General features: G+C 39.4%; 1 protein-coding gene across 1 annotated transcript; it reads left to right on the plus strand.

Moving 5' to 3' along the window:
- The first annotated feature begins 716 nt into the window (after positions 1–716).
- Positions 717–4292, plus strand: LOC117454382 (C-C chemokine receptor type 4-like). The gene is made up of 2 exons (XM_034093605.2): positions 717–814; positions 2438–4292. Exon 2 carries the CDS (start codon positions 2452–2454, stop codon positions 3505–3507), a length of 1056 nt encoding a protein of 351 aa, XP_033949496.1. The 5' UTR covers positions 717–814; positions 2438–2451; the 3' UTR covers positions 3508–4292.
- Positions 4293–23113: the final 18821 nt, after the last annotated feature.

Below are 23113 nucleotides of genomic sequence, written 5' to 3' on the forward strand. Positions count from 1 at the left end.
TCTTTTGAGGAACAAGAACTGAACCTTGGCAGGAAGCATCTGGGTGAACAACATGTCGACCAATGAAAACTGTTTTCATCATATAAGCGTTGCATTTGGTTTTACCATATAAAGTAATATAAGAAATTGCCACTACATTATGCCCATTATTTTAAATTTGTCTGAAGAAAGGACAGGAATGTGACGGTAAGGCAGGAATGTGACGGTAGGGTGCTCTGCGGCAAACACAACATAAAACCTCTTCAAACACCTGCAAAGGCAACATGCTAACACGAAGCTAAAGACCCCTGAACCCAGAGTGATGATGTTGAGTGTGTGCCTGCTCCGAACAAGCAGCAAAAACTAGAATTTTTACCGTTATTAACTTGTGTTATGTCTTCCTTATTGCAATAGTAATTGTTATGTGTGCACATTTAGGCCTAGATTTTATGTTCTGGCTTTAGTAACGCAAAAGTAATGTAACTTGTTTTATGTAGAGAGTAACGAAGTAAAGTAATATATTGCTTTTTTTGAGTAACGACCCCATCACTGGTAATAAAGTACAAATAAGCCTTGTTACTCAACAGGTCATACATTTTGGAGATTCATCTCAAGTCGATCCTAAATCTTCAATCCGGGTTTTCTCTGCCTGGAGAAAAATGTACATTTGATTGAAAATGGTGTGAAAGCTGTGAAAAAGGAACAAGACGGCATGACTGATATGTAGGACTGCCCCTTCAGGAGACACTCTGTCACCCAGCTCTGAGATCATTCTTCTCCAGCATACACTGAAGTCTATCCCCCCCGCTCTCTGCATCGCCACAGCGCTGCACAGGTGAGTTCACTCTTTTATATATATATATAAATATAAGAGTAATACATATATTACAGTGACACCCACAGTCTGTTGTTTTTTGCTTGATTTTTGAATTTCTTATGCTATGAAATGTATGAATGCTTATTTATTTTTTGTTAATTCTGGTTTGAAACTGGCATAATGATGGTATTTATATGATAAATGCATGGTGAGAAGAAAATTCATAATCTAACCAATAATAGTTATAGTTTTTAAACACAGTTGAGTTAAAAGGACAACATCAGGAGGACAATCTAACTCAATACACTCGATAGATACTGGGAAAACACTATTATATCTTTATTTTAACAAGTCAAATATATATTTAATTGCTTATAACGAGAAAACCTGATGAGTATTTATTCATTGATAAACCATCAACATTAATAACGGCAATATTGCTAAAAACGATTTGATCCATCCCATGAAAAGCACTGAAGATGATGTAATCAGTCATCAGTCAGGAAATGAGCTGCTCCTAGATACACAGTGCAGAATCGATGCATTTGGTAAAAACAAAACAAGGTAAGTTACTGTGAAGCCAACCGGACATCCACTTAGACATTTACACAGTAGTAGTAAAAGCAAGCTACTGGCTCACCAATAGCAACAGAAACAAACATGGTCATCATCTGTCAACATAAATTATCCTTGTGATGAATATTATAAATTGATAAAATGTCAAACATTTTTACAGGAAATTAAAAAAGATCTATACCACAAATGAAAGAAGATCTTAACATCAGCTCCAAATTGCACAACTGCAGAGAGGAGGGTGAAAACCGGGCCGTGTCCTGATTCTTATATATAGATCTTAAATACGTCTTGGTAACATCTTGCGTCAAGACCCTTAAATCCACCCTCTCAACTTAGTTCACTGCTTCATCTGGCTTTGTGAAATAAAATAGTGGGGTTCTATGTTTAAAAATCAATGATGATAGAGGTCCAAATAAGTGAACAAGCTACAGTACAGGTTTGCCAACGGACATTAGTGCTCATCAAGCCTCTAGCCCCATTTATTTTCCTAGATTAGCAAAGGTCGCTTTTTATGGAATTACCACACTAAACCGTGAGGACCAAGTGTCCAAATATAAAAACTATTCTTAAAAACCTTTTTAAAAAAGCGTGTATGAAACATAGGCTGTATGTATACAAATGGTTATAATATTAGGTATGATGGTCATTGTAATAGGTATGGAACCTAGTACAGCTGCAATGACTTATTTCCGAGAAGAAGTCTTACACACCAGCTGTGGACTTTTTTTACTCTCAGTCAGCAGTTCTTGTTCTTTATTTTGAGAGTCACAAAGGAAATCCGCACAAAATGGCAGATCACACAAGAGTCATTTAACTGTTAGTTATTTCATAACACTATACTGTACGTACTCTCTGACTTTTCTGTTGTATGGATCCTCGTTATTTGTTCACCAAATCTTCTCGTTCTAATTTCTACAGGTGAAATATGAACATGAAATAGATGTAACTTCCATGCCCTTTTAACAAGCAGCCAGACCATGTGACCACTTATTAGACCAATTGACTTGTTAGCAATTTCTTCAACTTGCAGCAAAGTGACTAACATGGTTCCCTAATGTCTCACAGGTCAGAAACCAGCCATGAACGATGATTACGACTATGCGATGTTTAAGGAATTGTATGACGCCTATAGCTCAACTGATCCCAGCTATTTGAATAATGGAACTGTCCCGCTCTGTGTAAAGCAGGCTGTCAACCAGTTCGGTGCAACACTCATCTCAGTTTTCTACTACACCATCTTCCTCCTGAGTTACCTTGGCAACGGGCTTGTTCTCTTTATCATCTACAAGTTTGAGAATCTCAGAACAGTGACAAACATCTTCCTTCTGAATTTGGTCCTCTCCAACCTTCTATTTGCCTCCAGTCTCCCCTTCTGGGCGACATACCATCTGTCTGAGTGGATCTTTGGTATGGCTCTGTGTAAGATAGTAAGCAGTGCGTACTTAATCGGCTTTTACAGCTCAATCCTATTCCTCACACTCATGACATTTGACCGATACCTTGCAGTGGTGCATGCAGTGGCAGCCACCAAGAGCAGGAAGAAGGCATATGCCATTACTGCGTCAGTGGCAGTTTGGTGCATCAGTATTGTAGCTAGTGTGAAAGAGCTTGTTTTCCGAAATGTGGGAAAGAGTGTATTTAATGGGCTGACATGTGAAGAGTCGGGATACTCCAAGAGCACCATGGAGCGCTGGCAGCTGGTCACTTACTATCAACAATTCCTGCTCTTCTTCCTCCTTCCACTCACCATGGTGATGTACTGCTACATTAGCATCACTATCCGCATTTTGTCTACCCGCATGAAGGAGAAATGTCGCACCATCAAGCTCATATTTGTCATAATCTTAACCTTCTTTGCCTGCTGGACACCATACAACATCGTCATCTTCCTTCAAGCTCTTCAGGTCACCAGCAAGGAAGAAGACTTATGTTCCGAACCGGGAAGCTTGGACTATGCACTGTATGTGACCCGGAACATAGCCTATCTGTATTGTTGCATTAGTCCTGTGTTTTACACATTTGTGGGAAAGAAGTTCCAGAGCCACTTCAAAAGGCTGAAGGCTAAAAAAATGCCCGGTCTGAAGAGACACATGAGCACCAGCAGCCAGAGCAGCAGGAGCATCTCTGCCTACTAGTACTAGACACACACACACACACACACACACACACACACACACACACACACACACACACACACACACACACACACACACACACACACACACACACACACACACACACACACACACACACACACACACACAGTCTATATTAAGAATGATTTTTTTAATCAGTATGTGTATTCCGTTGGCTTGCAAAGTTGGGAACATTTTGGGGAACATTACTTAGACTTCAGAAACAGGTTTATTACCAGATACTGTAGGTTGACACTTACGAGGAATGTGACTTGGTGTCGTGGTGCACACATAAAAGTAAAACAAAAAATTAAAAACACAGATAATTATTTCAATAAAACTATAATAACTTAAAAACATTATAAGAAATATAGAGCACAGACTTAATAGACCACATAGAACACATTTCTGACAAGTACAAAAAACAAGCTTCTGTAATGTAGCTAGTTCTGTCACATGTGTGACATGTGACATGTGACCTAAACATTGCCTCTTCCAACCAAAGAATAATAAACAAATCAAAAAATGTTTACATAAATAAGAATTGAGGCTGACCAGTGCATTTACCAGTACAGCATTTTGATATTGTTGGAGCAAATTTTTCTCGAGATTTTTAATAATGCTGAAAATGATGGAATGTTTCTGCTTTTGGTGTGTTCATTATTCTGAGATCTCCTGTTGGCTGAATGCAAAATGTATGTAAAATGTTGTGTATTTGACACATTTTATCAAGGTCCTTCAGGCACCTGTGACTTGTTGTATTATTTAAACTTTTTTCCCCCTGATTCTTTGCACTGTTGCATTCTGTCAGATGTTATGACTCAAGATCATTTCCCTTTTCTGACCGAACATCTTGAGCAGTTTCCTGTCAGCTAAGCACTTCTTTTTTTTATCCATGTGGCACTGAGACTGCTCTTGTTAAAGTCTTCAATGACATCCATTTACTGTAAACACAGTGGCAGAATATCAGTGTTAGTATTATTAGATCTTAGCGCTGCATTTGATACTGTTGAACACAACATATTGCTACTGTAGACCGACTAGAAAACTGGGTGCACTCTAAAAACAAATTCCTTGGCTCAACAAAAAAAATCAACGCAACAGTTTGCATCGATGTTTATTGAGTTAAGACGACTTCTAATGAAATTGTCTTAAAGCAACAAAGTTATTTGAGTTAGGGGAGAAGGCTTTTCCTCTACAATCAGAGGTGTTTTTAATTACCTCTTACTTAATAATTGGTAGCATAAACACAAGTTTTGAAGTTGATTACTCAAAAGATTAAGTTGTTCCGACTAGTTTTACCACATGATTTAAAAGGAATTTTAAGTTGTATGTACTTACACTGAACAAAAATATAAACGCAACACTTGTTTTTGCTCCCATTTTTCATGAGATGAACTCAAAGATCTAAAACATTTTCTATTTACACAAAATAACCATTTCTCTCAAATATTGTTCAAAAATCTGAAAAAATCTGTGATAGTGAGCACTTCTCCTTTGCCGAGATAATCCATCCCACCTCACAGGTGTGGCATATCAAGATGCTGATTAGACAGCATGATTATTGCACAGGTCTGCCTTAGGCTGGCCACAATAAAAGGCCACTCTGAAACGTGCATTTTTGCTTTATTGGGGGGGTCTGGGGGGGTCCGAAAACCAGGCAGTATCTGGTGTGAGGGGTAGGGTTAGGGTTAGGGTAATGTTGTGAATCGAGTGGCCTGTGTTCGTCGTCCATTACATACGCCTGCCCATACCATAACCCACCACCACCATGGGCCACTCGATTCACAACATTACCCTAACCCTACCCCTACCCCTCACACCAGATACTGCCTGGTTTTCGGACCCCCCCAATAAAGCAAAAATGCATGTTTCAGAGTGGCCTTTTATTGTGGCCATTCTAAGGCACACCTGTGCAATAATCATGCTGTCTAATCAGCATCTTGATATGCCACACCTGTGAGGTGGGATGGATTATCTCGGCAAAGGAGAAGTGCTCACGATCACAGATATTTTCAGATTTGTGAACAATATTTGAGAGAAATGGTTATTTTGTGTATATACATTTTTTTAGATCTTTGAGTTCATCTCATAAAAAATGGGAGCAAAAACAAAAGTGTTGCGTTTATATTTTTGTTCAGTGTAATTACCCTCATTCGGGATACAAGTTTTTAAGTTGATTACTCCAAAAATTAAGTTGTTCCAACCTGTTTTACCGTATGATTTAAAAGGATTTTAAGTTGTATGCACTTAATTACCATCATTGTGAACACACATGTTTAAGTTGACAACCATTTATAAATTAAGTTGCTCCAAATATATTGTTTTCAATAGTTTTTTTTTTTAGCTTTTACATGTTTTTGTCTTTAAAGTTGTGCAGTTGTTTATTTCAACACATGATGTTTCAATCAGGAGAGAATTCATTTTGGTTGAACATTTATTGACACATGCCATATGATAAGGTGCATGAACACCTGAAATCACAGCTGACTGCAGGAGAGAGGAGAACCATTTTATAGTTTGGCTGCAGCACGGTGATTGGCTGCTGGAGAATGAGGTGAAATGTAATGGGTTAAAGAGAACGCCTGTGATGAGCTGATTATATGCAGCTGCGGAGTGAATGTATATACACCCAGTCTTCCTGAAAGAACTTGCGCTGAGCTTCATTTAAATCTTAAAAAAAAAGATAAATTACACATTTAAATTGCCCCACAAATAATAAATAAGCACATTAGCCGTGTTACCATGGGACATGGGGACACAGCTAATAAATGCTGCCATCACATCGAAGTTAGAGCCAAATGTGTAAAATCTGTAACGTTTTTGTAAAACTACAGAAACAAACTCAATGGCCACCAATCTGCAGATCACACACATCCATTTTACAAAAGATGTAACAAAGATGTTTACACTGCCGACAGTCATTATTTCAAACAGTATGAACACATTTAACGCAGAATGCTTGCTCATTTGTTTCCCTCGACCACTGATGAAGGCGATATTCAAGTCCTTTTGAAGCACATTAAATAATAGGTTAGCACATAAGAGATAAGGAATTAGGTAATTGCATACTTGCAAAACTGTCACTCTTAGCTAATTCAGAGCCATTACCAGCTGCTAAAGCAACGCTGGTATTGTTTTCACCTATTGAGTCTGCATGTGTGTGTCGTCATGGCAATGTGGTCCTGAAGACACAGGTGGTTTTGAGTACTTTGCCTATAGTGTTTAAATGCATGTGGACAGATTTAGTCAATCACAACCGTGCAAGTTTTAGTATCTTCTCATCTTTTTTGCAGGTTCCATACAATATTTGACCTGTTTAAGAGAAGAGCAGAAGCCACTTTTCAAATTGTACACAATCCTTTTCCCATGCCATTGCTGTCAACACCTATCCATGCTGAACGTTGCTCAGATATTATTGATTGGGGTGTGGCCAAAAGTGCAATATGCTTCAAAATGTAACTGACAGAGAGCAGTGCTTTTGTCCTGTGTTTTTACATGTGCCCGTGGATTTTATTTTATTTCAAGATTTTTAATTACGTCGCTAAACTCCTGGAAAAGGTTCTCTTCCTTTTCTCCAAGGTACACGACAAGGCAGCGGATGGCTATAGTTCTCTGCGTACTTCAATTGTATTGTGCTATTTTTGAAAAAGGAAAAAAAGAGAATTAAGATTAAGTAGTGGAACGGAAGTGATGGATGGGCACACCGCTTTATTTTCAGCTTATCTGGTTTCAGTTTACCATTTCGTTTATTGTTCCCAAAGGCCAAGATTGAACATCCATGCACAGATAATTTAAGTTGTTCTAAGTGACTAAACGGGTATTTCAAGAAGGTACTATAAAACGCTTTGAAAGTTATATGGCCCGTAAGGGAACATTTTCACACAGTCAAATCAAAGCAGAAGAGATACCTGATATTCAATTTTTGATATTTCTTATGTTATGTGGACATTAAAACAAACAAACAAACACTCTGAATAAGAGGAATCTGTTTGAATGGCTGATGATAACAATAAAACACACATTGCTTGTATCAGAGATCTCACCCGTGCCTCAAACAGAGCTGCACATCTCTCTGCTTCGGCTCTCTCAACATGAATTTAAGCACCTGTAACAATGAGAGCCAGATGATACCCAACCATATTTGACTTTGATCATTCATCACAGCTTGTCTAGTCATAAAAGAAAATGACTATACATCTGATCATATCTAGTGAGCTACTTCACGCTTGCCCATTTTCATTAGTGGTTATTTTTATATGTGGTTTGTTAACAATACTTTTATTTATTTAATCTACTTTACCATCATCTTTATTCCCTTAGCATCAAATCAAGGGATGTCAGCTCCTAAATGTGTCAAAAATATGTTTTTATATCACTACAACCCCCTACACTATTGTATAAACATACAAAAAAGGGTTTAAATGGTTGTAACAGCTCCACTGACACCTGTGTGTTCTCTGTATCTGGAACCAGTTTATGTTACGAGTCCTCAAAGACACATAAGCCTTTATTTAACAGCTCTGCAAAGCTCGGGACAAGGCTATTACCTGAAAAAAGTGACAGACAGAAATATGCTTTCACCACATATATAAGCAATAAATACTTTGTAAGATCATGGGTTATACAAAATAAAATGTTTGTCGCTTTCTTTCTTTCTTTCTTTCTTTGTTCCATTTTGAACGGCTTAGTCTGTAACAAGGCCAACATGCACTCCCCAGGCAAAAAGCATGTTACGCTCTGCAGGTCGTCGCCAAAATTGCTGAAAGGTTAGATATACAATCAGGAAATTCTCCATGATGGGTTGCAGCAGCTCAGCAGGAGTTCAGATTCCCCGCCGCTCTAGTGTGTCATGCTTTTCCCTTTACTCCGTGACCCCCAGACCCAGTAGGAACCGTACTGCTGTGCTGCCTCGATGGTGGAGGATCTCAGAGGGGCCTCTGGTAGATTTATGAGCACCATGCTTTTGTTTAGCCAAGGCGTCCTGCTTATTTTTGTTTCCCTGTTAGAGACTTCGGGCTGAGATAATGAATCAACAGACAGGACTGAGGTTGATCCACAGAGAGCGACTCTTTACTGCTCTCTTGTTTGTTCAGCTACTTTTAGAAAGAAACAACACAGATATAAGGCTCAAATATAAAATATGTAACTATCTACATGCTTTGTTAGTATTTTAGTAAATGGAGATCTGGATCCAACATCACATGTAGATTTATGTTTTCATTCAGTCCCTTTAGAAATCACTTATTGTAATAAATGTAGTTAATTGTTACACCTGTTTTTTAAGGACTTTTTCAGTGTTAGTGTTAGCATCATGCTTTGGGGATAGCGAGATCAGTCTATCAATACATCTGTCCACTAAGTCAGTCTAGACTGACATTTTTCAACAACTTCTACCAGGAAGTTTTGTACAGACAGTCATGTTCCCCAGAGGATGAACCTCACTGACTTTAGCGATCTCCTGGCTTTTCCTCTAATGCAGTACTCAACTTGCTTTGACCAGGGGCAACTTTTTGCAAAATGAGGCCAGTTAATAAACAAACATTTTCAGTCTTAACCCCCCCTCTCTGGCCCTTTGACTCTGAATATAAGTATTTTGATGTCTGACATGAACATTACATTTTGCTCTTCGTGCTGGGAATTGTATTTATTGACCTCATACTATACAAATGGACGGTTACGTTTCGAAATTCCAGAAACTTAACCTAAGTATTTATGCACACACATGCCGTATACTGTGGGGGATTTGCACAGATGTCCTTGTTATGACCACCATTCAAAGTCTGTTTAATCAAAAGCACATTGACTATGTTGCAGCCTGTACAACAATGTCTCAATGCACCTATTTTTCGGATCAACCTCTGAAACCCTGCAGCATCAATGAGATGTGACATGATCACAATGCTTTCCCTGGTCTCTTCTTATCAACGATGTATTCAATGATATGCTTGGTTTGTCAGACTGTCAGGGTCTGGCAGTTTTTAAAGACTGAAATAACATTTGTTCGCAGTGATGAAGACTGGAAATGGGGGCTGGTTTAATAACTTTAAATTGTAGATAAGGGTACAGTGAAAGGTCTACCTCAGTAATCACACAGCTGAAATGTGCTATGAATAGCATTTGTCATCAGAGCTGGGAGAAGAAGGTGTTTGAGCTAACCGGCAGACTGGATGATGTGTCGACTGAGGTCAGCGTGTTCGTGCCGACTGCAGCAGCTCTATTTTTCCGTTGGTCACTGCGGACACCCATAAAAAGTCCTGCTCATGACAGGGTTGCAGCAGGGTCTCATTGTTTGTTTTTATTCTCCTTCCAAGAAAGTTTTAAAGTCAGAGCCTCTAGCTGAATTTCACATAAACGGTATTTATTTCTCAGACTGAAGTGACAAGTTAAGCCAACTAAAATGGTCTTTTTTATTGTAGTTTTTAATGGTGTGCAGTATATGTCATCCAGTATGAGAGTTTTCGTTGATAGAATGATTTGTGGCATTCATATTCATATTAAATATTCAACACGTGAATATTTGTTCTTTTTCTGTCTCGGAAATAAAACACGAGTGTTTTCTTACCTATAAAAACATGACTCATCACTGATATTAACATTTCATCCTCACTCAGAGGTGTTATGGCTTTTCCTGTAACCTTGTCTCCTCATAATCTTTTTCTTGCTACATAGCACCTTAACAATGGGATTTAAAATACATTCTAAAAAGTAAAAAAACAAGGATTTATTTTTGTTTTTCCATCTCAAGTCTTCCCTTGCTTTTGAAATATGCTGTATCTGCATCAAAATAGCAGCTCAGTGGCTTAAAGCTCCCTGTGACAGCAGCCTCAGCTCTGTTTCAATGTTTTCCGGAGCACAGCTTAACCCCCAACCAGTGCATATAATGGGCCAACTTGACTGGCCAAGTTTGACATGCAGTTCTCCCTTTGTAATGGGGGTCAGAGCCTGCCATGGTGGAGCAGTTTACAAGTGTCAGAGTGGAAGAGGAATTTCTGGAGACAAGGCAAAAAGCCCCTGCAACTGAGAGGTGGATGCCCTTTTTTTCTTCAGCTGCTCTCTGTTAGCGGTAGTGCGGAGGCCTTCTTCTGAAGGGTCAGCAGGTCAAGTTAGGCACCACGTTAATCCCTTCACAAGCCTATTATGAGCTCCTGAATGTGCGGACACGAGCAGAGCAATACTCTAAGTCGTAAGTCGAACCAAAGCTCTTGATATATGCTTCTGCAGCCATATGGGAAACTTGAAGATCCCTGGCTTTCCGTTTGGTTAAGCCAAGTATTTAATGCCCTGCAAATAATATATATCAATTTAAACCTGTAATAACAACATTTTAGAGACATGGCTCTAGGGCTGGCTTTGTTAGTGCACAGTTATGGTCCCAGAAAGATGAATTTCTACAACAGGTAATCCCCTGAGTTTCCCTCAATCTAATTAAACATTTTCAGTTTGATATCGTAAAATGTTTTTGATTTATTGTCACCAGATTTTGTGCAGACATTTCTTTGTTCCCTGACGACCTACTCTTCTCACTTTGGTGTTTCCCTGACTTTTCCTCCAAAGCAACGCAAAGAATGAGTTTCTTTTTAAATTGATTTCATCTATTTTTAAATATACTATTGGCAGGAACTTTGCATCAGACTCACAGAGCCATAAGCATGGCTGTAGACGCATTCCAGTCTGACTCAAAGGATGTAGACTACAGGTGTAAAGCTGCCTTCTGCGATGTAGGGCACAGAGCCTTCGGTGAAAACAGCTATTTAAGTTACATTTTTATAGTAACATACGCGTCTAAAGGTCACCAGCAATTGGGGATTGGTGGTTCATCTTGAGTAAGCACTCGGTGACAATTTCGCCCGACTAGGAGGTGCACCACACTGGACCAAGTTGGGCGCCAACGCTTGCTCCATAGGAATACATCTGCAACATCCGCACAGAGCTGTCTTATCTCTGGTTTTGTGAAGTAATCTTAGGTCTGTCATTGGCTACCTCGATTTCATCAAACATTCTTCCCCCCTTCAGCTATCTGGGTTATTTGGCAATGGCAATTTGTGATGATTGTGATTGGTTTAAAGAAATACAAACATCACTTTGGCCACCAGGTTGTCACTTACTTCGGCGGTCAAATTGTTGTACTGGGCAGGAACTGCAATGTTGGTTTATACATTTTGTGGGTGGGAAACGTCTGCATGCTAGTGCCTAAATGATGTAGATTATATTGGAGAGTAACACAAAAGATTAAATCTTTGTTCTGTAAGACCGCAGAAAGACTCAAATGTTCCTCAGAGCTGAGAGACACTGTGGAGTTGGGGGCTAACTCTCTGTGGGTTCATCACAATCAGTTCCTTTTACATTGAACACAGTCATTAAATCCATTGTTATTATTCCAATATTGATTATAGCCACTTAATGCATTATTGGTGGCTCAATAAGCTTCAAGTCAGCAAATGTTTCCAATGATTTCCCATTAAATGGTTCCTCATTTGCTTTCTACCTGCTGTTCCTAATTTACTTAAAACCTACCCATGATTAGGGATTTGGGGAAAAGCAGAATATCCACTTTGAATCGAGCTGAATGAATTTAGTCCCATAATGTCGGTAAGTGCTCTGGGAGCTCACATGTTTGTGTCTGGTCTCTTGGTCATCCATGGAGATTAGCAAGTAAATGGCATTCCTCCACATACAGTAATATCCTTTGTAATTCAAAAGGAGGAAATTCTTGAGTGCAATTAATGATACCAATTATAGATATCGTTGAACAAACAAACTGACACAATGACAGATTCACTCCCATACACACACCAAACACACACCAAAACACACACACACACACACACAGGATATCCGAAAGTAAGGAAACGCTGTGTGTCAATAGGAAACAGCACAGCGGGAGCCGGAGTGTGTCCCGTGTCCCTGAAGGCACCGTGCAATTGCCAGGTGCCTTCCTCTGTGTATTTTCCTGTTTACCGACTCGCATGCCTTCTTGTTTGGGTGTTTTCTTTCAGTCCCTTAAGTCAATATCTTCCTGTGGGCCTTGTAGCTCTCGTCTGACTTCACTGCTCATTTCTTGCCACCGACGTCATTTAAAGGCTCAGAATATCAGCCAGGGGAAGTCCGATGGAGTCCAGTGTGCGGTGCATTGTTTTGAAACCATGCTGGTTTTGGCTTTAGCTATTTCTGGAGACCCAGAGCTGCCTCCTGCACATCAACTGTATTCAACTGCAAAACATATTTATTTTCCACCTCCATCCTTCATAGCCAGATAAAACAATGCCATTTCCAAGGACTTCCTAAATGTATTTCATCTCTAAGGAGTGATAACTTTATCTGTGACTCACACACAGGAATGTTTTTCCAACTGTGGAATAGTTTAAACATTATAAAAAAATTCCATGTATTTATTTCATAGAATTATAATACATTCAATATTTTATTCCGACGGTTTTATTATGTTATCAGTGACAGTGGCCATCTTTCCATGTTTTTAGCCTCCAGGTTGAGCCGACAAAGATGTTTTGGTTGGTTGGCCACTTGCTAACAGACTGAAAACCCCCAACAAATATTGTAATTTTTTTAACCAAACGCTTATCCCCTCACTTTTCATGAGGTTGACATTTTAGTTTTGTTACAAAGTGTATCAACATTTCTGGAAGGATTACCCTGAATCTGAATTTTGGCAAACACACATTATTTACCCCCACAGGATAAATGTTAAATTGTTTGGTGATCCCTTAACCTTTTATTCATCATCGGGGTAAGATTTCCATTTGTTTAATAATACAAAACTAAACCAAATTCTTCAATACTATTGAGTATTACAATACACATTCCTAACAGCCTCATGTGTACTTTGAGATAAGGGCACATTCACAAAAACAGTTTTGGGAACAATTCATTCTAACTTACAACAAGAATGCTGTATTTCTACCGTTTGACTGCAGATCATTGCTTCAAAAGATAAAATAATTTAAATCATGATTACTTCCCATATTTGTATATATGTTGATTACATTGCATTGTGTTAACAGAGGGATGTCTTTTGGTTTGAACGCATGCCTATTCTGATCCTGATATGTTTATTCTTTGACTTCAGTGCAGCACTCTATCGGATTTGAGATAACTCTGAATCTTCCTAATGTTCTGGTTCCTGATCCTTTCTTGACCTCAGGTTGTGTTATCGCTCAGATTTGGTTCCTCCACACTATCAGTATCTCGACTCCAGGGCCTCCATAGTGTGATCTTTGTTTTAATGTGTTATCAGACACACCGTTAGACCCTAGACTGCTCAAATACACATTACTTTCTAAGTTTGCTTACACACCCCAAAGCTTTGCTGCTTTCATCCCGACCCAAGACAAACTCTGATAACGAGCGATTAGTCAGCTGACTCTTAACATATCCTACACTCACTCCAGGCCTTTATCAAATGCAACCTGCAATTCCAACACTCATCTACTGTACACTCCACTTGTATGTTTCTCCCCTCTCCTGAAACAAGTCAGGTTATTCTCTCAGCGCTTTGGAATTTGACACGCTGAGAGATAAATGGAGGCAAAACAACTTTCCCTGGGGAGGGTCCAGAGCCCCCGAGTATTGGTACAAAACTCTGTCACACACTGTTTTTGTCCTGCACTCTGCCAAACATGCCACCACCTCACCAGCTGCACTTGGGTCAGCCAGCATTATTTTGCCTCCCAGAATGAAAGCAGCCTGTACCCTTGACAGAACCACTAAATAACACTGAGAAAATAATACTCCACTTTAGGAGATAAACAGCTCAAATGTTGGTCATTACTTCTTAAGTGGCGTCAAAATTGTACAATTGTCCAAAATCAGACTGTGAATGCGGTCATGATTATTGTCAAAGAAACCTAAAGTATTATGTTTTCAATCTCAACTAAAGCTTGAGCTGAAATGGTGTCTTTTTCTTTAGAAATGTATCATTGAGGATCTTAGTGGGCAGCAATTTGAGTATTCAAGACAACTTAAGTTTTTCAAGGCTATCTCAGTTTCACGTAATGAAACACTTTTATGTCATTAATTATTTTCACAAAACTTCTTAGAGGATCATGGATTCCTTCACCAAATACCTTCTGACATAGTCTTCTCAACAGTACAGTATTTCCACAGAAGGTACTCATGAGGGTCTACGCTCTGTGGAAAGTGGCCGGGTGCATGTGATGGTCATGTTAAGGAACATAACTCAACCGTGCCACAACGTTCTGCAAATTGCCTTAACCATGCTATCTCATAACCTAAAAGTCGATTACATTATTGAAGACAGACCTGAGGAATTGCAGTCATTTGTTCCCTGGAGCCCCACATGCTGCGTTACTGTAAAATGTGATACCTCTTCATTAATCCTGCTGATTGGAGCACAGCCCAGTAGGATGTATGCAGTTTGAGAGCTGACTGGAAGGCTAAGGTTTGTGTGTCGGCGTGCAAGCTGTTCAACATCCAATTTGCTGTGTGCAACTGTGCATGTGCATTTACCTCTAAACGTGTGTCTGTGCATCGTGAGTGATGCATTGGCACCTCGAGACTCAAAACCCTCCACCTCCGAGTCTGTATATGTGTGTGTGATTCGAGCGCCAAAGGAGAAGTCTTGCATCCATCTCATCTGACAGCTCCCGACCTTCCAGTAATCCCAGTATTTCTCACTATCTCACTCCCCAGTACCGCACGCACGCACGCGCACACACACACACACACACACACACACACACACACACACACACACACACACACACACACACACTGGGACAGCAGGCATGTGACCTGCCGCTGCATCAAAGCCAGCCAGCTCATTCATCTGCTGCTGAATCGACAAGCAATCTCACTCAGGACTCCATCATCAGCTACTGGATCAGATCTGTTGGTATTCTCTCTGCAGTCTGCCCCTAAAGGTTGGAGTCTTCTCATCCACGGCATGTCGCCCTCACAGTCCGAGTTATTGGGGGATTTCTTTTTCTTTTTTAAGTCACTGGAGAAATTTGAATAAGGATTGCATTTTGTCGGGTAAGATTTCTACACATTTCTATGGAGCTGTCAGTGCCAATCAGTTTCAGACTGAATATGTCAACAACATTTGCCTGATTGTCATACAAATTAAACATTAATGGTGCCCAGAGGATACATCTTTATGTTGTTTGTGACTTTTCATTTACCGCCACCAGAGGGTCAAGATTAAAGGTGGGGTAGGTAATTTTGAAGAAACCAGCTCGAGTGCGCTAGAATTTGAAAATACACAGTCGGAAAAGATCTGCCACTTCCTTACAGAGTCCCTCCTCCAACACACACGAACGCGCACATGACCAATGAGGGCACGAGATAAGTTTGTGCACAGATGGAAGGCTGACAGGCGGGAAGGCCATCCAGTTACTTTAGTCGTGCTTTTACAGTACTACGGCTTCTACAGATGACGTTTTTTTATGGATTTGTTGTCAAAGCACTTCAGATATTCATTGCTATCGGGATGTTAAGAGCATTCTATGGAATATAACAAAAAGTGTATCTCGAGCAGGTTTTTCAAACTACTATACCACACGTTTAAGATAAATCACACACTATCCAGGACTTGGAATAGTATTAGATTCTGGACAGATCTTTTGTTCCAGGACAACATTTTTTTATTTTGGTGATTACTGGATATTTGATTTAGCCGCACCACAAGTTTCACTTCTGTGTTTTTTTTATGAAATGTGTTGACAAATATGGAATGGATGGTGATGTAAGGGACATTCATGTTCTCCTCGTGATACATTGTTCCCTAATCACTTTGGTCACTCCTTAAACACTTCTATAACACCATCATTAGATACATTTTTTAATTCGAACAGTGCTTGGTTAAAAAAATGGTTAAAAAAATGCCTGCTACCGCAGGAAGGTGTTACTCCTCTTCTATACGTGAATCCCTGGCTCTAAACCTTTGTCTCCCAACTGCGTCTGATTTACCGCCTGTTATCTTCGGCTTCCTCTATCTCTCTGGAAAATCTGGTTTCACTTTGGCTCACAGCTCTATTTAAGAACAGTTTGTCAACGCAATGTGAGGAGGAGGTTTTCCTCCCCAGCAAAGCGTCCCAAATTATGTTTTGTGTCGTAAAGAAAAGAAAGGACGGACCCATTTTATATGGCTGGTGCTGAAATATCCTAATTCCTTCAAGATGTTGGGATTCTTTATCGCACAGATGAAAAGAAGTTGAATTCTTCCAAATGCAGAAAATATTCTTCAAAAAATATACTATATGATACAGAAAATGTACAAGGACAATGGTAAATGAACAATGTTGAATATCAGTCAAAATGTATAATTAAGGTTTATGATATTTTTATTGTGAAAAATAAAGAAAACATTACATTTCTGTTAAAAATGTAACTAGAAATGTAAGTTTTGTTTCAATCTGTGAACTTATCTGCCAACAAAGAGTGCCTATATTCCAATATCTTTTAATGAATGTTTGACTGGAGATTGTACTTTGGCTTTAACAATGAGCAAAATAAACTAGTTAACTTTCTTTGGATGAACAATGCATCACATGCTTGTGTGTGAAGGATCTAAAACAATACAATTGGATTAATTATTTTGAGTAATGTTACATTTAAAAACACATTTGGCTCTACTAATGCTACAACAACAACAGATTTGTTCAATTATATCTGTATAATTCATTGCGTCAACTTAATTTATTTTTGTTTTCATTCCTTTTTCTTGTTTCTAACTTTGTCCATATACCTTCATACGATGTTGTGGAAGGACAAAACACCTCAAGGTTTATGAATGTATAACTTTTCTCCCAGGCTTTTTGAGCAAATATACAGTTAGTCTATATCGAGCAGTGCGGAAATATTCATGTGTTATGCTGAAATCTGGGGTAAGTGTCTCGATCTGTAATCAGCTTGCCCTGGCTCTGCAGTGGCACAGCAAACAAAGGCAGCTCGTGGATTGGAGGAGAGTGACCCCAACATGGCCAGTTGTTGTTTACTTTATACAGAGACTGACGGCTGCATACAGTGCTGCACTGTGTATACGTGCCTGAGGTCACAAACCCTCCTTACGACTGCATAACAGAACGGACTGCTACTGATTAACTTACATACTATTTATGGCCTTCTTTTCTCAATTTTTCCTTAAAGATTCCTCATCATCTCTTACTCTACACAATCTTTTGTCCCTCTTTAAAGCACAGTAGAAAGATTATCTCTGGAGGAGGACTCCACTGTCTTTAGCTCATTTATACCCTTTTAAGAACCCTACAAAAAAATCCACAACAACCCTTATGGCCACTTTAAAAAAATACCCTCCACTCCTCAGAGATACAGGAGAATGTGCATCACCACCACAGCACATCCCAGAGCAGCGTGGGGAACACACATGTTGTATTCCCTCGACTGTTAATCCTTCATGTTGTTCAGACCATTCAAACACACACGGTATAACACAAGTCATTAAATGTAATTGCTTGGGTTTTGCAGCCATGTGTGTTTGATATGTTTTGATTCAAACGACACAGAGCAAACAAATGTCTCTCATTGCCAAAAAAATACTCCTCATCTGGAAGAGATATTCCGTGTTGATTTGATTATAATTCGGCCCGTCCTCTGAACTCAGCACAGATGTGACGCTGGAGGTGTTTTTCAGAGAGCATCCATGTTCGGCCTCGGTGCCCTGCCTTCCCCTCTGCCTCCTCTGACTCACACTCAACACTGTTGCCAGGGCTACCATTTATTAATATTGATCCATAACTTTGAGCATCATCACCAGGCTGCAGCTTGGCCGACGGCTGACACTAACACACACAGATACACATGCATGCAAACACACACATATTCACATGGCTTTGTGAGGAGTTGATGCAGATTGTGAATGAGAGCAGCTAATGGAGAAATGTTTTTGAAGAACAGGGTGTGCACTGAGACTGAGGAGGACTGGAGGGGGATGTGTTGGACACTAGCGACCCCTTGTGGTTTTGTGTGAGATGTGTGTGTTATGTGCCCTGCCATGTTCAGCACTTTTGTTTAAAATCTGCATTACTTGCTTACTCTAATCAGGATTTGAGCCTGGGGTACACATTGGAAAAGTAAAAAAAAAACAGATTTTACAATAAGGTACCCAATATCCTGAATAGTTACAAGTACAATTTAACACAATTCTTAACATCATTGCATTTTACTTGATGATTTACACTTTCAGCTACCTTTTACTTCAATTTTAATACATTTGACAAGGAAATTGTTACTGTGTGAAGAAAATAATCTGAATCTACATTGTTTTTTAAGATAACTGCAGAGTAGTACATAGTGTGTGTAATAAAAGTGTGTGTGTAATTATATAAACAAATAAGCAAATTGTGATGTGTTATATGAAGTAAAGGCAAGGCAAGTTTTCTACTTGTGTTTTTGAATATAAATAAAATAAATGTCTCTGTTTTTAATTTACCAGTCATACTTAATGAGTTATTTTGGTTATGCCAATGTCCTGTTTGGCTATTTTAATTACAGTTTGATGCACATTCTCTGTACAGGTGTATCCTGCATCAGATTAGCTTCATATTTGCTAACAATATGAACTTCTATGTTAATACAAGAATAACAATGGTAACAAAGCTCTTACCCCCCCAGTTGGTCACTTGTTGTAACTTAATGCTGATGCAGAAACTGTGTCACACCTTGTGGGAGATATAAAGCAAGTTTCCTCTCACTTTTCATTGTAATGCAACACATGTATGCATTGTAGACACCTGAATCTTAGATTACTTACAGGAAATTGATCTACAAAGTTATACAGTATATGGCATTCAAACCCTGAGCTCATCACTCACAGTATATCGAGACATTACACTTCAAAGCCTACGGGTGATGTGTTGGAGGAGGGGTTGATGGAGTGTTCCTCATCAGCAGAAAGGTTCATGGAAGTGAGTATTTCAGCAACTTCATATCATAATGAGTGCTTTATGTGACTGTATTACTGATATTGGTGCCACAGATAGACTGCACTGTATGTTGCAGGGTAGGGAATGTCGTTGTGAGAGTACAACTGCCAACTCACAGGTTTGAAAGTTTGATAGGATTCATAGTTTCAACTGAAGAAATGTATTTACAATAATACCATTTCAATTCTGCCTATGGGTTCAATTAGCAGGTAGCACAAGCTATGAGAAGGCAAACAAGCAGATATGCATACGTCTCTACTTAAATAAATTGAGATAACAATTTGCGTTGATCTTTTTAAGTATTTCCAATTTAATCGATTATTAAATTAATCGGAGTACCCATTTATAATCTGATTAACTCAATTAGTTCAGTACTACAAACATAATTTGCTTTCACCTTTAAACACGAAATTAAGTTGATTCAACTTAAAGGAATGGTATGCTCATGACACTCATTTTCAAATAATTATCATCCGATAAAACAGACCAGTCTCTGCCAGTCTTTTTTTTTTTTTTTAATCCGATGACATTATCAGTGATTTTAAACTGATTATATACCGAAATAACATCAACACTGTGGGCGCCGCCATTTTCCGGACGTGACGTAAACCATGCGTTTGGTTTTCGAGGACACGTTGATCTCCATGTTATTTACTGTAGTTTCTCTCTTCAAATATGCCTCACTGTATCGCGAAATATTGCCACAATTCTGATAGGAACAATCCACGGAATGCTTAGTTCCATCTGTTGCCAAAAGGTAAGCGTAAGAAGTACATTCAGAGGCAGTGGCTAGCGAAATGTGGCCGGCCCGAACCGAAAGATTCACAGGCTCATGTATGCAGCGAACATTTCAAATTTCCGGACGACTACTCTGAGAGTATGATAAAACATAACATGGGATTTATGGAACAACCATTACTTAATGGAGATGCAGTACCATCGGTCTTTCTGGTGTCATCACCGACCAGGACACCAGTTCGGCCAGTAGAGAAATCGCCCTCTGCAAGTGTGAAGCGACGGAGGAGCAGAAGTAGTGCTCGGAGTAAGAATAAGGTATGTTATAGCGCATTTCCATTGCAGCAGCTAGTCCCGTTTTAACGTCCTTTAACGTCCAGGCCAGGACAGTTTTTGGTGGCCTTTCCATATAGCGTAGTACCGACTAGTGTGTATTTTCCCCCAGTTTTTTCCGGCCCCATCAAATCGTGATTCTATGGCCAGGGACAACGAAGCTGAGTATACTAAGGGAGGGAATCGCTAGCAAGGGTGGTACTACATGCATACATATAGTATCTTATATCATCTTCCTATTATACACACATGCATTTCCAAACATCTGGACTACCTATGTTGCAAATGTATTATCTCTTCAATTTACACACGGCATCTATTGCACGTCTGTCCGTCCTGGGAGAGGGATCCCTCCTCTGTTGCTCTCCCTGAGGTTTCTCCCATGTTCCCTTTAAACTGGGGGTTTTCTTCGGAAGTTTTTCCTTGTACGATGTGAGGGTCTACGGACAGAGGGTGTCGTATTGTCATACTGATAAAACATCAAAACTTCTTCCTCTGCTGACGAGTCCGAACTCAAATATTCAGCCATGTTTCCGTGTGTTGACAAAGTGAACGCATGGATGACGTCACGACCATCACGTGACTACTGAAAATGGCAAAAATGGCGGCGGCCAGACGGAATATAAAGGTCTTGATAAAAAAGAGCTATAAAATCATTATTTACCGGGGAATATCGCTGATTTCTTCAGGGTATGGTTTAAACATAATGTTTCACTAAATACTGAAGTTTTGATTAATTATCTAATGAGTGGACCATTCCTTTAAAGGAGACCTATCATGCTATATTTAAATGATATAGTGTATGACCATACCTATATAAGGTATATTTATACATTTTATTTTTCAAAATACCAAACGGATCATTTTTTAGACATGCCTCGTTTCGCTCATTTTCGCTCTATTCCAAGCCCGTCTTTGAAAATTCTGAGCAGCAGCTGACCACGCCCCCCTGCAGAAGAGCAGGCATGAGCCGGCGAGAGTCACGTTACCATGCTTGCTGTGATTACGAGTGTGGAATAAACATGTCACCTCAGAGCAATGCATGTGTTCAAGCATATTATCAATTTGATCCAGAAACTGACCCTGAAGCAGCGGAGGTTTTGGTGGAGGTGCAAAAATCTCGGTTGCAGCAGGACGTTTCTGAATGGTTAGCTGACAAGCTGTTGTCCCTATTTATTTTACTCTGTTACGATGCTTGCTCCTTATTCCGTTCATATTTTGGCTAATTAGCAAGAATGCAATGTGTACAGTTTGTAAACGCAAAAACAGCGATATATATATATTATAAAGGGAGACATTCATATTGTCAGCATATATACAATGGCCTCATTGCGTTTATTAATAGTTTACAGTCCTTTTCTTCCAACATCGTGCCACAACCGTTGGAAAGTTGAATAACTTAGGATGATAAAAAGTATAACTCCAACAACAAGTTGTCAGCAATGTGTGTAGTTTCATGTGTTTTTAAAAGCTCAGTTATTGACTTCTTTGTGCAAATTGCGCCACGATGCCTTCTGAACGGAGAATTTGTGCTGCATGGAGATACCACAGGTAACATTTTTGATAGCTTTACTAAGTTGTCTGTTTAAATACATTTTTCACATGTCATTCAATATATGTTTATCACAATGTGTCAAGACGGATGCATTAACTTGAGGACTCTGTAACCTGTATGGTGGACCATCCTGGATTGGAGCCTGTGTGCCTAAATGTGTTCTCCCTGCAGAATGCGTTGCATATTTACAGAGCTGAACATGGTGGACGACAGTTGAGGCAAATAGAGCGGTTTGTTTGTTTTGACTGAAATTGTAAAACGAATGCTAATATTGTTCATGGAAATAAATACTGGTGTATATGGCTTTATGCAATCTTTCATTCTGTCATTGTACTATTATATACTACACAGCAATGGCATAACACACCCATGTGTAAGACAAAAAAGTCCACACACAACCTTATGCTTTTGAAATCAGAATATTCTTTACCCATCCAAACATGAATAATCACGAAATAAAAAAAAACTAAATGTAGCCTACTTGTATTTTGTATAAATGACACTAAATATTTTTACAGAAGCTTTGTGAGCTGGTGCTGGGGCTTCCTTGGACGCAGGATCAGAGTGGTGATTCCGGCCTGCGTTGTCCTCAGGATACGCAGGGAGTTTCCTGATCCGTGAAATGTCGATGTTGGGTTCAGACAGCAGCCAAATTGAACCGTGTAGCATACCCGGCGATGACCTCCTCCCTGTCAGGTCGCTCATAATGGTGCAGGGTCCACAAAGACTTGGTCGAAGATGAGGTCCATCAAGTTGGCCACGTAGGGCTGTGCAATGGTAAAAAAAGCACAACAAAAAATGTGGTTTAGATTAGTATATGCATGTAAAAAACTGAAACTTCTTTCTAATTTTTTTATTTTATATTTGTAAATAGTTGTATAATAATAATAAATATTTTAAACACTTACGGAATGTGGGGTCAGTCTTTACTGGTTTTGCTCTGCATTCTCCCTTCCTGGCCTTTGGGAACTGCAGTTTATACAGAGGGTTTCCAGTGGATGTAGTGGCTTGTGCACGCTCAGCGTTTTCATTGTAGTGCAGGGCTGCCAGGTACAGTCTT

This window comes from Pseudochaenichthys georgianus, chromosome 10 (assembly GCF_902827115.2).
Source record: "Pseudochaenichthys georgianus chromosome 10, fPseGeo1.2, whole genome shotgun sequence".
NCBI lineage: Eukaryota > Metazoa > Chordata > Actinopteri > Perciformes > Channichthyidae > Pseudochaenichthys > Pseudochaenichthys georgianus.